The sequence below is a fragment of the Eptatretus burgeri genome, chromosome 14 (genome assembly GCF_056783735.1).
Source record: "Eptatretus burgeri isolate ZD-2024b chromosome 14, Ebu_testis_v1, whole genome shotgun sequence".
Lineage (NCBI taxonomy): Eukaryota > Metazoa > Chordata > Myxini > Myxiniformes > Myxinidae > Eptatretus > Eptatretus burgeri.
The window spans coordinates 70,180,809-70,200,925 of NC_140974.1; the positions used below are offsets into that span (position 1 = coordinate 70,180,809).

Sequence of the window (20,117 nt, forward strand, 5' to 3'; positions counted from 1 at the left end):
TATGAGACCAGCACGCAATTTTCAAGTTATCCGACCCTCATTGGCTATTGTTTTTATCCCCACACTTTTTGAAAAAAAACTGGGGGACATTGTAATTGGTTGTCTGTCTGTCTGTCTGTCTGTCTGTCTGTCTGTCTGTCCATCTGTCATGCTATCTCCTAAATGGTTGTTCAGAAATTCACCAAAATTGGTAGTTATGATCACCACATGACCAGAAGGTGCAAGAGTAGTATAATTTTTATCCATGCTTCCTGGGGCAGGGTCGAAAGGTCAAATACCAAAGAAATACAATTACCGGCACATTTTATAACATTTTTTAATGAAACTTTGTACATGCAATCAACATTGGGAGACGCATGAAACGTGAAACGATTTTTTTGGATTTGACCCCAGGTTCATGTCCCCGGAGTTGGGGACTTAGTGTCACAGGGGTCAAAACGGGAAAAACAAAAATTGAACTCAAAATTTCACATTGGGTCAATCATGGTGGAACTTTATGCCATCTTTCAACAGTTCTTCAGGTGGTAAGTGTGGGGGACTTGCAATGGCACGCCATCGACTTGGCTGAAGTTTTATTTTTAAATGACATTTACAAACCCCTCACACCATCGACTTATTCCAATACGTCACGGCAATAAGCATTTAAATAACACCTATTTATACATGACAGACAGTCCGTCTCACCCCCTGTTTTTTCCTCTGAAATGTTGTGTTTGTGGCTTCTTTCTGTGAACCTCTGTTTATGTAGACTAAAGAAAAGGATTTCCCTATTTGTCCATATTCTCTATTTCTCATTCCCATTTTGTAAACTCTTTTTCCTTCCTAGGTTTGAAGTGTATGGTTTGAAAAAAGGACAAGAATATGAGTTCAGAGTCCATGCAGTCAATGCCACTGGGTTCAGTAACTATTCCGGCACGACTGAGCCGATCATCGTACAGGCAGCCATCGGTAAGTGCTATCCAACAGGGATGCCCCAAGTTAAGTTTCTCTTCGAGGATTGAGAAGGGGGTTCATGTCCTCGAATGGATGTTGAGAGTTTTCCTATCCTTCTACTTTATATATTATGTCAGACAAATGTAATTATATTTCAAAGTTGGTTGCTACCACCAAAGGCTGTTGGGGACAAAATGTTTTTGGAGGCCACATTTTAAATCTGCAGCCGAGCAATGTAATCCCACCGTTGTTTCGTGGGTTGTGTTGCGAAGCCAACAAACCCCGAATAAGTTAATCTCTCACGGCATTGAGAGATCAAATTATTTCGGGGTCCTTACCTCCGCCACCAAAGGTGAAAGGGGGTTATGTCTCACCCCTGTTTGTTTGCTTGTCTGTCTGTCTGTCTTTGAGCAGGATATCTCAAAAAGGTTATGGATGGATTTAGACAAAACTTGGTGGATAAGTTGGTTAGGTGACAAGAACAAGCCGATTTAGATTTTGGTTCAGGTGCAGATGCAGATCCGACCTATCGGTGGAATACAAAACCTAAACTGTTCAGCCTGACGGAGGTATGTGCTCTTCTGAGTGCCGTTCTTGTTCCGATAATTTTCTGTGAAACCTCATGGAGTTGATGTATACGAGCTATTCTGAAGTGAAGAGCAATTATTTGTCAAATATTGACTCTCGAGGATGAAATCCCATTCGTATCTGCTATCCAAGGTCTGTGAGGTCAAATGTGCTGTGTTTGAAATTGATGCGATGGAGTACCAGCAATGTCGAGTTGTTGTGCAGGTGGACGAGGAAGCATGAATTTGGTGGCTTGTGCTCAAGGCAAGGGCATCCAGACAGATGTTGAAAAGCCTATGGGCCTGGGTTACTACACTTATCTCACGTATCAAGTACAACAAGGGTTCAAGGAAAACTTTCCATCCTTGCTTTGCTGTTGCATGCATAAATAAATGAATGAATGAACGAACTCAAATGTAACTAACTTTAAGGAATAGTGCATTTCCCAATGTGGTGATGAATTCATATCTTCTACAAAACGTATCTTCTTACGATTTTCATCTTCTCTCATCACTGAAAATGCAGCATTCTTTCGGAGCCTGTAATGTCCTTTACATTCATTGTTCTTCATTAATTGTCCTCTCTTCATCTACAGTATGTTCACCTTCAATTCCATCCATGTTTTTGCCAGCAATAAAGGATTTTCTGTTACTGGAGCAGTGTCAGCGCCGCAGTCCTGGCCCTCATGGCCTGTATCATGCACCGCATTTCCTCCGCAGTGACGCAAGTCTCCTCCTCAGACTTGCTGCCCCTGCAGCGTTCACGATCCACTGCCTGCAGTATAATCTACGCTCGCCCCCATGCACACTCGTTGCCAAACACTGTAATCAGATTTCGCATAAGGAAAGCTAATGTCACACTGCGCATTATGTTCGTTTGTCCAAGAGTGTCATATTGTCCTCATCCTTCATTTAATCTACATTGAAACTCCTCGATGAGCCATTGTTTCTGCCGTAATCATTTGAATACTATTGTTTACAGGCCAACGCACACGGAATATATCGCAAAGGTCGATGCGTATCGAAAACTCTCGTGCGGTCATTGTGAATAGGCCATTTATTTTATTTCATTTTTGTAGGATGATCTCTGTGCACGTGAGCTGCATTCCTGGTCTGCTGATAGCTAAAGCATGCGAGCTTCACATAGTGCAAGCATTGCTTCACAGTGACACATCCAGCTTAAAATTTCTTATTCTCTTCCTCATGAATGCCCTTTACTGACCCTCGAATGCTACCTTTTCCTGAATTATGTTTGTGTGGGCATCATCATTCAACTCCACCTAGAACTGCCCCACTCCCACAACCTTTCAAGATTTGACCTTGTTTCCATCTCTTCCTCTCTGAGGGAGTAATTTTCAACGCATCACGTTGTTTGTTTGGCAGAGGTCAAGTCATTTCAGGAAGCAATAAAGCTTCCCCCTTGAGGCCGAACACATTCTCAGTTTCACGTACGACAAATGTAACTCTCTTTGCCTTTTCCACCACTTTCTTTTTTTTCTCCCCAGCACAAAACAGTGCTCTGTGAATTTAAATACATCCACAGCATGCTCACATGCATAATCACTTACGATCGCTGCTTCAAGCAAATTGAGGTGATCGTGTCGTTGGTTGTCATTTCCATATGCAGGTTTCGGGAGGTGGAAAAGACCTCTCCCTGGTCTCAAAATGTCTGTACGTGCGTGCGCGCGTATGTGTGTATGCGTGTCTGTGTTACTATTGCATGGCATAGTAGGTCTACTTATTAAGGAACAAGGGCAAAGCAAGCAATTAAAGTGTGTATTACATGGCCTACAATATTTAGTTTTGAAAAAGCCAGAAAGATTAAGACCTTTTGCAGCCTCAAAGGTGCTTGTCTCAGCACCCATATTACAATCTCTCCAAGGTGTCTTGCAGCCACCATGCTGATTTGGGACTCAGCACTGTGCCTTAATATTAACCTATTTTGCTCCATGCTCATATGATGCGCACACCCTCCTGCTCCCATAATGTGAAAAGTTTTTTGTTTTTTGATACCGACACAGGGATGGACACGACAACAAACCCCACACAGATCTGGCGCATAAAGACAGACAAACAAGAAAGGTAAGATGCGAAAACCCGATCTAATGTACAAATGTAAATAAATAACTCATGCTGGCGCCAAAATACCAGCTTCAAACCACAAAGGAGAACACAGGCGACGACTCGAGGCAGTCACAAGCTGGTTGTGGCTGCAGGGTGATGTGGCACAGAAAGATGGCAATGAGGAGGCCAGGAGACAATGAAGGTGACAAAGCAGAAAAAGAGAGGGATGTCTTCTCCTCTGTCCCGATTGCTTGGCTGTAATCTGCCACGTGCACGTATGGCCACAGCCTTTATCACCTCCAGGTCTGCTCTCATCCATAGCAGGTCCCATTCATTGGCCACACGCTCATGTTTCGGGCTGTCCCGCCTTGTAGATCAGCCCCTATTAAAAATGTTTTGCCCCTCTCCAGGGCTCCACAGCTCACTTTACCACCATGGCTTGCAGTCCGTTGGCTAAACAGTTCATGGTGGTTCTCAGGGAAAACGCATAGCACTTTTCCTAGTGCCTTTGCACCCAAGTCCTCCACCTGGCCTCACCTGTGCAGCATGTTTTACGCAACAAAAAATACCCAAATTCTGCTCTATAGTTTACAGTCACTGCTTCCTCGTTGCACGTTTTACCATACGACTTACCTCTGACAGATATCTAATACAAAAGTAAATCTAACCTACTCAAACACATGGTCCATACTATTCTTAGCACATAGCTTGGATGTAGGTGCACTCATTCCCTTTGCCGAGATTGTGCATTGTTAACTTCTGACCCCATTGTTGTCCAATTCCAATTCCAAGTCCTTCCAACACCACCCTCCCCCATCCCCACCACACTTTTGTGTGTTCCTCATCATCTTGCAAACCGCTTTATGTACATGTATTATTTACATACCTCTCGAGTAACAATAATAATTCAGTGACAATAAAAATTAACTTCATTATCATTGTTGATAGGTATGTAAATAATTAATGCATGCACGCACAGCAGATGGCAAGATCACAAGGAACACACAAAACGGTGGAGGGGGTTGTTGGAATGACTTTGTGTTGGAATACGATGTTGGTTAAGGAGATAACAATGGGAATGCGTGTCTGGAGAACAAGTACACCCACATCCAACCTCAAGTATCGACATGCGTATTCGTCCCATATTCTAATATAGCCAGGCGAGTGTGCACACATCCAGGCCATCGTGCCATCCTGAAAGGTGAAGTGATCTTGTGATCGTGCTACCATTGCAAGGTGACCTTGCTATAAGGTAAAGCTTCAGTGGCTGTCTAACATGATGTGCTGAGGATGAATGAGCAAGAATGACATGTTTGTGTGTGCACACCTGAAACTACTCATTGAGGGGATTATGTGGAGGAGAAGGTGATATGCTTGAAGCAGTGATGTTTCCCAACATCTACTTCTATGGATGGGACTTTTCACATCTTTACCACTCACAGGATGTCTCAGGGAACTGTACAACTGACTGGACCAACCGACCTGCAATATTTGTTGGCATTAAGTTGCTGCCTTTAGAACATAATGTCGTTATCCTTGCCCTGAAGATGTCTGGTTCTCCGAAATAAATTTCCTGAATACACAACAAAACTTTCAGGAAAGTTTTCTTTCTGTCTGCATGATAAGGCCAAAAAAAAAAAAAATGTTGCATTGGCGTAACCCGCCCGACCCTAAAAATTCCGCCGACCCTACGGTTTTTTTTTTTTATCGATATCAAGTATCTTGTTGATTGCGATCACGATCGCAAAAACCCGGAAGTGTTTCGGACAGAACCCGCTGCACGCTGCGCTATGCATATGTCATAGTTTAGCTCGCTGCGTGTGTGTGTGTGTGTGTGTGTGTGTGTGTGTGTGTGTGTGTGTGTGTGTGTGTGTGTGTGTGTGTGTGTGTGTGTGTGTGTGTGTGTGTGTGTGGGTGTGTGTGTGCGCGCGAAACGGCTCTGCATATCATCTGTACGAGGGAGAGATATTGCGCCTCACTCGATCAGTACGTCGTCTGTTGTTTCCAACATGGCCGCGTACTCTATCAAGATTACTGGCATGCTTGGGCCTAAAAAACTGTTCAGCGTCTTACGAAAATGCGACAAAGATGCGAGGCTTGGAGATATCATTCAGGGAATTGCAGACGTAAATTGTGACACTGCTCCAATACTTTCCTCCGTGCAAGCGTCTAGCAGTGATGGAGGGTCCTTTTCGGACGTTTTGGCGGCAGAAAAGGTGTCTATCTTAGACGACTTCGGTTATCGCTTCGTCGTCTCTTGGGACCACAAAAATCTGTTCGATTTAGAAGAAATTTGTCTTACCAGAGGTAAAGACATGTTTTGCATGATTTGTTAAAAAAATTACTTCAACTTGGGTGATTATTTGACTTAGAGAGGTTTGACTTCGGCAGAGTTCACTGTATTTGCTATTAAAAATGTTGATATATGTGTGAACAGCACCGAAAAGGCTATAAACCAGCATCTTGTGTATTCCCCTGGAGATGGTGCCTGAGATATCTCAGGCTTGGCAGGGGCTGATTCAGGATCTTGGGGAAAGGGGGGCTTCATCCGCCAAAGGCGAAAGGCCCAAGCCACAGCAGGAAGTTTGGGGGGCCTCCCCCAGGGAAAAAAAAATATTTAAAGGGTCTTCATATGGGATTTCCTGGCATCTGACGATAGAATTTACACTTCTTAGAGCTGTTGTCAGTGGTGTACCGTCGTACTCAGTAGACAAAGCATTGGAGGGGCAGAGTGTTGTTCGTGAACAATGCTCTGCCCCTCCAATGCTTTGTCTACCATGTACGACAGTACGCCACTGGCTGTTGTAAAAACTACAGTCAACCTTGTCTAAGTCGAATCTGTTAGGACTGAAGAAATAGCTTAGATTTAAAGGTGTAAAAACAAAAGAATATAAAGAGAAGAGAACTTGATAAGATCTTTGACTTAGGCGATTATTCGACTTATGCAAGTTCGATTTAGGCAAGGTTCACTGTACTAGTTTTTTTTTTTGAGTGTGGGGGGGGGGTCGCCGACAAAAAGGGGGGGTACTCGAGCCGAGGGAGATTTTGGGAGGGATTTATTAAAAAAAATAAAATAAAAGAATAAAAATCCCGACCTACCTACCCTATTTTTCAGTGACCCGTTACGCCAATGCAACATTTTTTTTTTTTTGGCCTAATTAAGAGTTATTCCCTCCTAACACATTCTTGCTTCCTGCAGTTGCTCCCAGTTGGTACTCTTCCCAACGCTGCGGATTGTGATGCAGAGCTGTGCCTACACTCTGGAACAATCTGGCCTTTCTGAAGCACAATGACGAGCAACGGTGAATTACCGCCTGCATTTGAGTATTAATGGCATTGGGCCTTGTGTAAAAATAATGACCTTCTCAAACATCCTTGAGATTGTAGTAAATTTCCAGTGCAAATGCAAACATTGATTTACTGTTGCTCTTCATTCTGCTTGCGATATAGGAAATGGTTCAAATGGCTGAAGTAATTATAGGATGCGGACGTTTTAAAATTTCCAAGTGGGAGCTATCTATTTATTATGTACACCGATGGTGGGATTTTTTTTTTTTTTTTAACCTCACTCCTTCCCTTCTGAGGTGTCCATGTAGACACCAATGCAAACCCCCACCCCCTCTTTCTTTTTGTTCATACAGAAAGAATAGACTTTCTTGGAGGAAGTCTTTAAAACAATAAAAGGGTGCGAAAGATTTTCCAAACAGGCGAGGGTGAGCTTTTAAGGTAATATGATGATGATTCAACGTAGAGAGCGTAAACTGTAGTGATTTTATAGTACATATAAATATTGAAGTCCCAGTAATTACTAACTACGAGGACGTGTTGAAAAGTAATCTCTCTTATTCTTTTTCTCCAAACCAGGTAAAGATTTTCGAATGAAACACAGACAGATACCAACATCAACCTTTATTTTACCATGGTACAGATTTAGTTATCAACATAACAACCACTGCGGTTCACACGTTTCTACCAGCGTTCACGTAGTTTTCTGATGACGTCACAATCAAACTGGGTCCTGCTGATATAACCCGCGCTTCACAGTGGTCCTGACATCGTCGTCGGAAGAAAAATGTTCTCCACGAAGGTGGTTCTTAAGTTTGGGGAAGAGATGATGATCTGACGGAGCCAAGTCAGAGATGGTGATCCTTTCTGGCAGTACTCCATTGACCATCTCTTATTCTCAGGATCGTAATGGTGCACCAAACTCTCATCTCCAGTCATCTCATCCCCAGTCAGTCATCCCAACTCTTTTTTTTTTTCCTTTGTTTTTTTGTATACATCGTTGAGGCTCGTGGAAGAGCGAGCGCACTGAACAGATCAGGATGTAACAGACAAAAACAGGATGCAAAACACACATGCATGGCGAAGGAAATTCCAAACAGGAAAAACTGGAAAGTTAGGATACATTTGTGTGGTGTTAACGAGGGTAGAAAAGATCATGGTATTGGAATGGGGAAAATGTGAGATGGTGGTGACCAGCTGTCTTGAAAACATGGAGGGAAAAATGAGATTGAAGAGGATGTGGAAGTTGATTCCACAAGTGGGAAAATAGAGCAACAAATGAGTGGAGGTGAGCAGTGCTTCTGGATTTACGAAGTTTTACCAGAAAATGGTTGATGGTGGACCATGTGAGCACTGCAGAAACGTGGGGGTGGACAAAGCATGGAAATAGCAGAGGATGCAAGACCAAAATGAGGCGGTAGAAGACAGAGACCAGCGTCATGTCGGCAATGGCAAAGTGAAAGGCCCATTGCCTCAGCTTCAGTGTGGGAGATTCTATTGATCAGGAAGGCCTTAGTTTCCACAGCATCAAGCTGAGCAAGGTGTGAGGCAGGAGAGCCTGTTCAGAGGGGAGAGCAGAACTCCTTCAAGCTGCGGATGAAGGCCTTTTAGGTGACTGCAAGTTCAGGTGTGCCAAGAAAGTACTTTGAATGATGGAGGATGCCCAGTTGGCAGCTGGCTTTGAAGGAGGCCAACTTTGAAATGTGGTTTTCACAAGAAAGATCATGGCTGATTGTGAGACCCAGGAGTTTGAATGACTGAACTTACTCAAGATAATTTTAAAGAAACTGGACAGCAGGGTTTGCCAGACGGTCGAGATATATGTGTAGATGCATAGATAGATTTGTCAGGATTGAAAGACAGATTCAAAATGTTTGACCAGCTTGTGGGTTTTTTTTTCTTCAAAATCTGAAGAGAGGGAAGAGGCTGCTGCCTGCCCGTCTGAAGGATGAGGGATGTCATGGCAGAGGGTGGAGTCATCAGCAAATAGATAAAGAGGATTTTACAGAGAGTCAGAGAGACCATTGATGAAGATCAGGAAGATATCTGGGCTCAGAACACTCTTGGGGCACTCCAGCCTTGACAGCGTGAGGAGATGAAGGGATTCCGTTGAGTGCCACGTGTTGGCTGTGAGAGTGGAGGACGTCAATAAGCCATGTGTGAAGTTGACCTTAGATGTCATAAGCAGAGAATTTGGAGAGTAAGGCAGGGCGCCAGACTATCAAAAGCACAAGATATCTCCAGTCGGTCATAATCTCATGCCTGACATTGAGGGCCTCCATCCATTGAATTGTTGGGTGAGTCGAAGTAGCATGTCCACGGTGGAGTGACCTGGTCTGAAACCAAATTAGTGATCTGAGATGAGGTTGTTGAATAAAATGAAGGATTTCTTATGAACTGCGATTATAGATTCCATGACCTTGCTAATGATTGTAAATTATTTGATTGGTCTGTAGTTTAGGGGATCAGTTTTTGCACCTTTTTATGTGGTGCAGTGATATTGGCTTATTTCTAAGCAGATGGAAGATGACCTCAGGTAAATGGCAAAGTGAAAGAGGGCAGAGAGACGATGTGCAAGACCAGCAGAGCAGGTTTTTGGGACACGTGAGCTGATGCCATCCGGTCCAGAGGCAAAGTCAGTCGACGGTTGAAAGAACCTTCTCCACCTTTTCAAGTGCAAAAGACAGAGTCCAGTAGTGGTTGGGTATGACAGGGAAGGATGGGCACTGAGAGTGAGGGATTGGGGACACAAGATTTTGAAACAAACACATAATTGAGATATTTGGCCTTCTCACGAGCGGAGTCGGCTGGGGTGCCATTTGAAGAGAGGAAAAGGATGGAAGGGGAGCATACACCAGACAGACTTGATAAGGCACCACCAGGTTTTAGAGAAGGGAGACAAGTTTGAAAGTTCATTCTTGAGGTTGGACAGATGTTGTTTTCTGGCTCTCCTGAGAGTGGACACAGGCTTGTTGTGGACTTTTTGGAAAGCAGTGAGATTGCCTTCAGTTGGATTTGCCTTCCAGTAAGAGAAGGCAAGTTGTTTCAGAGCAGCTGCCTCACCACAGGATTCAGATTCAGTGTATTCGGGAAGAATGGTAGGATAATTGAAGATGAGATGGCATGAATCTGTGAGAGAGAGAGAGAGAGAGAGAGAGAGAGAGAGAGAGAGAGAGAGAGAGAGAGAGAGAGAGAGAGAGAGAGAGAGAGAGAGAGAGAGATAGATAGATAGATAGATAGATAGATAGATAGATAGATAGATATTTTTTTTTTTTTTTTTTCTGTGGAAGAATTCCCTGGTTGAGTTAATATCAGGGGTAGTGGATCATCTCCAGTAGATATGGATCATCTAATCTCCAGTCAATTATCCCAACTATCATCTCCAGTCATCGTAGCATTGAGACATCTTGAGTCAGAATCACAAAACTTTGCACCCAGTGGCGGGAAGAACTAATACGTGGACTGTGTCTCGTTTCTTTTCAAATACCTTTACCTGTTTTGGATAAAAAGGATAGAAGGCATTCGTTTTCAAAACACACTAGTAAATAATTAATTGATTCATGCAGTCCTGCAAAATCTCTCATTGTAGTAGATAAATAACTTCTGAAACGCAGAATCACTGCTCACCTCCACTCATTCATTCCTTCTTTTTTTTTGTCCCCCCACCTGTGGAACTATCTTCCTCAGTGTCTTCAATCTCATCCTTCCCTCCACTGCTTCAAGCAAACAGTTCACCCCCATTCATACCTAATGACCTTTCTACCCTCATTAACCCTCCCCTCGCCCACCTCTTTCTGGATTTCCAGGTTTCCTGGTTTCCTGCTCCCGCACCCTTCTTTTAATATTTTGTTTTATTTATCACTTTTTCTCTTTTTTCCCCATATTTTTGTTTCGTCCACAGTTTTTCCTTCCACTTGTGTAATTGAGACTTTGTTTCTGTATCTACCCTGATCACTCCCTGTGTTCGTTTTCTCTCTCTCTCTCTCTCTCTCTCTCTCTCTCTCTCTCTCTCTCTCTCTCTCTCTCTCTCTCTCTCTCTCTCTCTCTCTCTCTCTCTCTCTCTCTCTCTCTCTCTCTCTCTCTCTCTCTCTCTCTCTCTCTCTCTCTCTCTCTCTCTCTCTCTCTCTCTCTCTCTCTCTCTCTCTCTCTCTCTCTCTCTCGTCCTTATTTCTCCATGTGTCCCTCTATTTTGTTCCTCTACCCTGCTATTGGTGTGTCTCTCTCACCCTTTTCTAGTGTTCTTTTTGTTCTGTAACATCCTGCTCTCTTCTATGTTCTAGCTCCTACATGAGTGTCAACTTTGTATATAAAAAAGAAACAATGGAAAATGTTTTCCATTCCCAGACAATGATGTTTTGGTCATAAAACAAAATCATATTAAAATACACAATTTGGTATCTGCTTTTTTGACCGCAATACATTCGGTTGTTACATATCCATTCTCAACCAAACTTAACACAAGGACTAAGGGTCACATGATGGAGGTTGGCGCGACTTTGTCCCCCTTCCCGAGGGGGTTTTCCTCCTTGGGCAAAATCCGTGTTAAGCTGTATATCCACGTTAAGATAGCTAATCGTGGCTTTTTTTTTAGGGCCACTTCGAAAAACAAAAGTAATAACAACACTTATGATAATAGCATAATATTAATGTTATTACAAAACAATATTGATACTACTGTAATCATATCTCCCTTTCCCAAGAGGTTTTTCTCCTTGGACAAATACCATGGAAATGTGTATAACCAGCTTATCATGGCATTTTGTGGGGCAAGCCCACCAGAAGTAAAAAAAATATATTATCAACTACAAACACATATGATTACCTTTTTAAACAGTCACTGCTGCTGTTTTTAACATTAAACTGAAAAGGAGGAAACCCGATGTTCTTGAGGCATCGCATGCTTATTGCGTCCACCACAGACTAACGGACCCGAGCCTTGATCCACTGTAATCTATATACCCCAGAGAGGATAATAACATGACCCTTACTGGCACTTATCTAGGGAGTGGGTGTACTTGCAAAACAAAAATTAAGGAAACATCGAGTTATATCATAGATTTTGTAATAATTTTATTGTTCTGCTATCGAAGCTCAATTGTTTCGATTCTACGATTATTGTTGGAGTCTACGACTGAGTGTGATCAGGAAATCAGACACGGACAGCAATTTCATATCAGCAGATAGCAGGGAGTATTTTTTTTGCATGACTATGTAAAATTAATTAGCTTCTTTTTCTTTTAGTCCTCATTCGAATGCATCCTAAGTTACATCCTTCAAATGCCTTTTGAACACATTTCATTTGCCGCCTTTGCAACAAGCCACATTGTAATGCCACCAGAGATGCATGCTTTTGATTTGTATCACTATCCATCAGGTGTAACAAGCAATCAGATGTCAGTGCTGTCAACAAGCATTGTCATAATTGTGCTGGCAAAAACAATTCACATTGGTGAAAACAGTTTGAAAAAAAAAAAGGATTGATAACATTATGCGAGGGTGGTTCGAGGTTCACATGGACAAGTAGAAATCATAGTTCAGTGTTGGAAATTTTCTTTCATGTCTATACTTTCTATACCATGGGAATATATGATATTGTCTATACCCTGAGAATGTTATACAGGAAGTGGCAACACTGGCCAAAGCATGAATGTTTTTTTTTTTTTTAGTCATCTAAGGCTCTAAAGTGACAGAGTATTGTTAAGTATCTTGTGAATGACAAGAGGGCAGGAAGACTAGCTTTGAGGGATGTACACTCGCCTTTCGTCTGTTTAGTCTGTGTTTGAATTAGGACGCAGATACAAACTGCCACCCTGGTGTTTCGCATGCTAGGCAATTAATTAATGTATGTGCCGTCCATCGGAAGGACATTAAGCCGGAGGACACATCTGCCAGAACTGCTACGATAAGAACTGCTACCCTGGCTCAGTTCCAAATTCCGACCCTGACCGACTGCTGGGAAACAACGGCAAACCATCCGGCATACAATAACTCTTGTGAAGAGACTGCTTTGGTAGTGCTGATGGTCTGTAAAGAGTATGGTGCGTACATTGATGATGATCATGAGGAATATCAACCCAGCTGAAATTCACAGGAGATTCTCTCCCCAATCCAGTGGTGATGTCTTTCATGTACAGTGGCCTGCTAAAGTATTCACCCCCTCCCAATAATGCCACATTTAGATGAATTACAAATTGTGTGGAAACAATTTTTCCAAATGAACTTTTTTATTTGTAACTGAAGAGATCAAACTAAACACATAGTTGAAAGAGGTTACATGTCAGGGATACCTGTAAAAAAAACATACAAATCAAAATTCGCTGGTTGTGAAAGTATTCAGCCCCTTAGGTCAGTACTTCGTAGAAACATCTTTTACAGCAATGACTGCTACGAGTCTTTTTTGGGAAGGTCTCTGCCAGCTTTGTACAGTGACATGGTGAAATCTTTGCCCATTCTTCACGTGAATATTGCTCTCGTTCTGCCAAGTTTGATGGGGATCGTCGATGGACTACAATCTTTAATTCTCGCCATCAATGTCCAATTTGGTTCAAGTCAGGACTTTGACTGGGCCACTCAAGAACATTTATTTTCTTCTTATTAAGTTACTCCAGTGTGGCTTTAGCTTTGTGCTTTGGATCATTGTCATGTTGAAATGTGAATCTCCTTCCCAGTTTCAGATTCATGGCTGACTCAAACAGGTTTTCATCAAGGATTCTCCAGTACTTTACACTGTCCATTGTCCCTTCTATCCTGACTAGTTTTCCAGTCCCTGCTGATGAAAAGCACCCCCATAGCATGATGCTACCACCACCATGCTTGACAGTAGGGATGGTGTTGACTGGGTGATGTACAGTGTTAGGGTTGCACCAGAAGTAACGTTTTGAATTTAGACCAAAAAGTTCAATTTTTGTCTCGTTTGACCACAAAACGCTTCTCCACAAGCCCGCAGTATCATTAAGAGGCTTTTTCACAAACTCCATACGAGATTTTAGATGTGCCTTTTTTAGGAATGGCTTCTTTCTTGCCACCTGTCCATAGAGGCCAGTTTTGTGAAGGGAACAGGATATTGTTGATTGATGAACACTGACCCCCATCTCAGACACAGAGCCTTGCAGGTCTTTCAAAGTCATTGTTGGATTTACAGTGACATCCCAACTAGTTTCCTGCTTGCCCGGCTGCTGAGTTTGGATTTTCGACCTGATCTGGGTAGAATCTGGGTAGTATAATATGTCTTCCACTTATTAATGATGACTTTCACCATACTTAAAGGGATAATGAGTGACTTTGAAATCTTCTTATAACCCTCTCCTGAACGGTCCTTCTCCACTACTCTATGTCTGTCTTCTTTGGAAAGCTCCTTGGTCTTCAGTGTTGCTTTGTTGGTTGACCTAGTGAGTTTCACCTTAAAACTCCTTAGATAAGTGGGGGAGCTTAATTTAAAACCACTGAATACATACAGGTGAAACCTTTTCCACTTATTTTGTATTTTTATTTTATTTTATTATTTTTCCTTATTTTTCCACAACCTATTCCATTCCACCTTTCAAACAAATAATTTGCTCCTGAAGTGATTACGTGAATATTTTTTCAGGTCACTGTAAGTGTTTGCTCTTGGTTCTCATGGTGCCCAATTTATTTGAAGAATAATTTTTCCATCATTTAATTTTTCAATTTTTACCTCTGCCACCAAAGGTGGAAGGAGGTTATGTTTTCACCCCGTCAGGTTCCTTGTGTAATTTCGTTGGAATTTTTTGGAGAGTAGCAAATCTATAGATTTTTGAGAAGTTTAAAATCGATTTAAATTAAAAAATGATGTTTCACATTTTTCAACTTTTGGAAAGGTCGTTTTGGGGTGAAAAACGCTTTTTTTGAATTCCAATTTTAAAAAAATCTGAAACAATACAAAATAACCAACTGATGATGGATTACTGTTAAATGGCTAACAATGGATTTTATAAGAGAATAAAATGTTGCATTTTGACTGTCGGTTGCCATGGAAACAGCATTTTTGGAGTGGAATTGCCATTTTTTAATATATATTTTTTATTATATTTTCCATCGGATGGCCGAAATAATTGTTAAATATAGTGACCATGATTAACTTGCACATAAGTATTATGATTTTCAAGTATTGGAACAGTTGGTTGCCATGGAAATGGCCATCTGTGCAATGAAACATTGGTGTGTCTGTTGTTCAATATCAGAAGGTTTTGGCACCTTCAGTAGTAAAACGTTTGATTTTAAGTTTTTGTAGTTTGATGTATTGTAAGTGTGATCTTGTAGGGAACATATGTGACACCACGTCGCGACGCCACGCCATCGCCTCAGGTTACGGTTGCTGGGCATGGCATGACGTCATGATGTGGCGCGGCGCGTGTCCAAGCATGTGCAGCACTATGACGTCATTTTCAATTCGCTTCATTTATTCTCGATTTATTCATGACGGTTTACTTCGGAGCTTCGTTTCACCATATTCGGTTTTCAACACCTTTCTTCCTTTTTTCGGTAAGTTGTGATCGCCTTTGAGGCGTGTGTACCTTTTTGTCATATTATGTTCTTCTGTATGGGGTAGGATTATGGTTTGAATGGCCACGGGGTTGGAGGTGTTAATTGCGTTTCCTGTTAGGCTAGGAGTTGGAAGTCGGGCAGTCGTCATGTTATAGCTGTGTTTATCCTTTTTCTATTATTTCGGGTTGATCTTTAAATATGTCCTTATGTGCTGGTTCGTGCTTTCATTTATCCGGAAAGAAAGTCACCATCAATGTAATCAGTCACTGACGTATTTTGTTCCATTAGATTAACTGCTGTGTAATAGGATAGGATTAGGTTAGCTTTGTGCCTGGGGGTTGGAATTACAGAGGGAGTCTATTTGGAGTTTCTACTTAGTTTACTGGCATGTAGTTAGCGCGTATTGTTGATTTCCCACTCATCTCTGCTTTTATTTTATTCAGGTAATTTTACGTCTTGGTAGCAGTGTTTTTTTTGGATTCTAATAAAGTTCTATCATTGCGACATTTACCCGCATCTTCTGTTTAAATCACATAAGTTTAGGTCAATAAATTAGTCAAAGAAAATAAGGATGTTGTTTTTCTCATCCGTTTGCTTTTTATGGTGATGAATGTTATTTGTGCCCTTGATATGGCCCTAGACATAGACACAGCCCGAGTTTTATTGGCTGTATCACGTATGATAGATTTGACATTCATGACCTGACGATAGTCTCACCTGATACGGATGTTCTGGTTCTTGCCATAGCAAACTATCGTCTCCTGCCAAGACACACATCTATCTCAATGTCATCTAGCATTGTCAAAATCGAGCCAATCTGGAAGGCCCTAGGTGAGGAGCGAGCCCAGGCATTGCCAGCCTTCCACGCATTCACAGGTGCCGATAATACTGGGCAGTTCGCTTGACATGGTAAGGCAAAGTGGTTCCAGTGCTACTTGAAGGCCGATGATGACATGGTAGATGCCTTTGCTATGCTCTGTTAGGATGCTGAACTGTCAGAGGACCTAAACACAACTTTAGCAAGATTTGTCTGTTCAGGTTATTGTCCAAGTGGTGTCAATATTTCCAGCATCCCTGAACTTCGGTGGCATCTCTTCTGTAAAAACATGGCTGAGAATGACAAGTTACCACCAACTGTCGGTGCTCTGAGGCAGCATATCATGCGGGTACATATCCAGGCATACGTTTGGGGTCAAGCAGCAATTTCTCAGCAAACATTTCTTGATCCATTAAAGAATGGCTTCCACAAGGACACGAGTGGTGAACTCAAACCGACAACAACAGACATTCTCCCTGCACCAAAGGCAATTATCGAGATGATAAGGTGCCAGTGCAAGACAATGTTCATCACAGAGATGTTCCTGCAGGCCCAAGAACTTAACATGCACTGATCTTTGCACGTGCAGCACTTCGTGTGAGAATGACGAGGACTCAAACATTGAACGGCATGACCACGATAGTGATGATGACGATGGCAATGATGAGTGACATTGGAGACAGTGATGCCAATTGGCTACAAACTCATATTTGACATTAAGTACATTTCACTGATCACCATATTCATGCGTTACTTGTTTCAAGATTTGAAAGCAATACTTTAAATAAACGGTAATTTGACAAAATGATAGCCGTTTCTATGGCAACCATTGCTCAAAATACAGATATATGTATTCTGTATTAAGAACTTCCTCAAGTTAACAATTATGCATCATCAGTTGCTTGCTTGCGATTAATTTTGAATTTTCGGAGCTGAAATTAAAAAAAAATGGGTTTTTACCCCAAAACGACCTATTTGACCACATTATATGCATTGAAAAAATGTGAAACATGGATTTTCTGTTTTCGTGTTGTTTAAGCTTTCCAAAAATGTTGGGGTTAGCTACTCTCCAAAAAATTCCAACGAACGTCGAATTATGGACACAAGGAACCTGACTACCCTGTCTGTTTGTTTGTTACTTGGTGAAAAAATTTTTCTGCCAAGTATGTTGGTCTGTAGCGTTTGTCTGTTTGTCACACGATTTTTGGCCACAGTTTTCAAGCAATCTTTCTGAAAAATTTTGTGTATGTTGGTGACTGGCCAAGGACAGCAACGCTTAATTTTTGTGAAGATCCAAATCCGGATCCGGATCTGAGAACTTTTTAAGTGATTCTTCACCATTGAGAGATCGGGCCAAAAACAATATATAGCACAATATCTCAAAAGGTTTTGGATGGATTCGGACAAAACTTGGTGGACATATTGGGAGTGTGACAAGGATGAATTGACTCAATTTTGGTGACGATCTAAATCCAGATCCGGATCTGAGAATTTTTTGATTGATTCTTCACCATTGAGAGATGGTGCCAAAAACTGTGTGGGATGATATTTCGAACATTTAGTTGGCCCGATATGTTCTCCAAGATCAGGCATTGTGTGGTGGAGGAGTGCGCTCTACCGAGTGCCCTTATCGTCAATTACTTCTTTTTTTTTTTCCTAGTTCAAATTATTTAATGTTTTTTTTCCCCCAAGTTTCGATTTTGTAAAAAAAATTATTTAATATCCGAAATATTGTTTTTTAAATTTCAATTTTCAATTATTTCATATTTTTTTCAATTTTCAAAAATGTAAATATTTAAAATTTTTCTATTTCATTTTTCCATTAGAGCCTGGTGTTGGCGCAGTGGTTATGGTAGTGGCTTGGGATCCAAAAAGGTCCTGAGTTCAAGCCCCGTTGGGCCACTGAATTAATACACCAGGGGGTTGACTCAGCCTGTCATCCTTCCGAGGTCGGCGAAATGAGTACCAGTGTACTGGGCCGGTGTATACCCCGTTTAAAATAGGTGTACCATATCCCTGTGTCGTAAGAGGTGACCAGGGTTGCGTCAGGAAGGGCATCCGGCGTAAAACATGTGCCAAATCACTATGCGGATCATACGGATGATCCGCTGTGGCGACCCCTAACGGGAGCAGCCAAAAGAAGAAGAAGATTTTTCCATTATTTAATTTCCCCCTTTATTTTTCATTTTTCTATTTTTATGGTTTCCGGAGGGAGGCATTGTTTGGTCTTGGTGTCCATGGTGTCTCGCTTTTTGGAACAAAAAAAAGATATATTTGTTTTCATTATGAGACCGAATTTCAAGTATTATCAGTTGGCTAATATTATGAGTTGGCTCTACCGGGAACCATCAGTGATCTTTAATTGCAGCTCTCTCCTTACACAATATAGTAAGGTGCATTAACTCACTTGTGCTTTATTATTTTTTTTATAATAATAAAAGAGTCCACATGAACCATGAACTACTCTTGTATAGTTAATTATAAGAAAGCAATGATTTTTTTTTTTAAAGAAGGAATTATCAAGAATCTAAATTATGCGAATGAGTAGATATTCATTTTCTCTGGCACACCCTCACCTGCCACAAGGTGGTTTATTTTGTTTTTCTGTATGGTGACCTTGTTTGCTGCACTTCCCTACTGCTTATCTGGTGTCCTACAGGCTTCAACTCAATGTCCCCTGCATGGCCTCTTGGCGCAAGTATGACGCATGCCTCTCATACCCCTCTCTGCGACGAGCAACATGCACTTCTCGAGGCGGGTCCACAGGAAAACGAGCTGCTTGAGGAGAACCTGCTTTGGATCAGTGGGGTCCAAGGAAGGAATTCAAACAATGAGCTTAAAGTTTCTCCTTGTGACAGTAAAACTGAAGATGCTCAGAAGGTTCTGAGGTTGGAAGATAATACTTTGATAAGTTTGGTAAGCAAATATGATTGCATCGAGGAATCTAGTTTTCCAGGGTTGATGCAGGAAATGGGGCCACGAGGTGAAGCAGATCAGGTTCTTGCACGAAAAGAGCACACAGTTGTTTTGGTTGAAGATCCTGCAAAAGAAGCCAATGTTGATGAGGGGTTCAAGGAAGAAGCAGTCCTGTCTGATAGTGCAAGTCACATAGTCACTATTCCAGAAAAAGGTGCAGCTGAGAAGATGCTATTGGATAGTTGTAGTCAAGATCACTCAGCACATCAAATAGTCAAGATTAAAGATCTTGCACAACTTGGGACCAATTTTAAGCAGGAGCAAAAACATGACAAAAATGATACCGACAATCTCAAGCATGAAGAACAGACAGATATTCTCTCAGAATCCAATGTTTATGTCAAAGCAGAAGTTACAGTAAGGCGACAGGCTAATGAAATTGATTGTGAAAATGAGGGCCCAACTGAATCTGAAGCAATCACCGAGATAGCAAATGTAGAATCAAGCATGAATGTTCAAGACCATTTGGGGATTCCATTGAAGAAAGATAATGAAAGCTCAGGCAGTAGTAAACCATGCAAGGTTGAACAAAAGGAGATTATTAGCAGTCAAATGATGAAAGACATGAAGGAAGGCGATGATGCATCCAGAACAAAGACATACAAAGGAAATGGCAAAAGTGCTTCAGATACAAAAGAGAAGTTAAATGGAAGCAAGATGCAGAAAAGAGATAAAAGAACAAAGGGAGCAGTTCAAATGTATGAAGAGGAAAATTGTGAGTATATTTGTAATCTGTACATAAAAACATTCATGTGGTAAGATGAAATGACATACAGTACCGTAGATTGCCCGTTCTCCAAAAATATTCAAGAATGTATCGAATCCTGTATGTCGAACGGAATGGTGCAGAAACTAGACAGACAGCTCAAAGGTACGTGCACTTACCTGATAGCTGTCTCGTCTAGTTTTGATTCCCCACCGAACGACAAGCTATTGGATTTGTGCTTTTCAGGAAGCGCAATGGATAACAA

At 41.6% G+C, this 20,117-nt stretch overlaps 1 protein-coding gene across 4 annotated transcripts in view; it reads left to right on the forward strand.

The window, feature by feature from the left end:
* Positions 1–20,117, forward strand: part of LOC147013560 (myomesin-1-like) — a 252,103-nt gene that overhangs the window by 85,667 nt on the left and 146,319 nt on the right. For 3 of the 4 annotated variants that reach the window (XM_085855453.1, XM_085855454.1, XM_085855455.1), the window contains exons 16-17: positions 827–948; positions 18,830–19,861. In XM_085855453.1, the coding sequence (XP_085711579.1) occupies positions 827–948; positions 18,830–19,861 (1,154 nt within the window). The remainder of the gene's footprint in view (positions 1–826; positions 949–18,829; positions 19,862–20,117) is intronic. The other variant, XM_085855456.1, reaches the window with a different exon arrangement.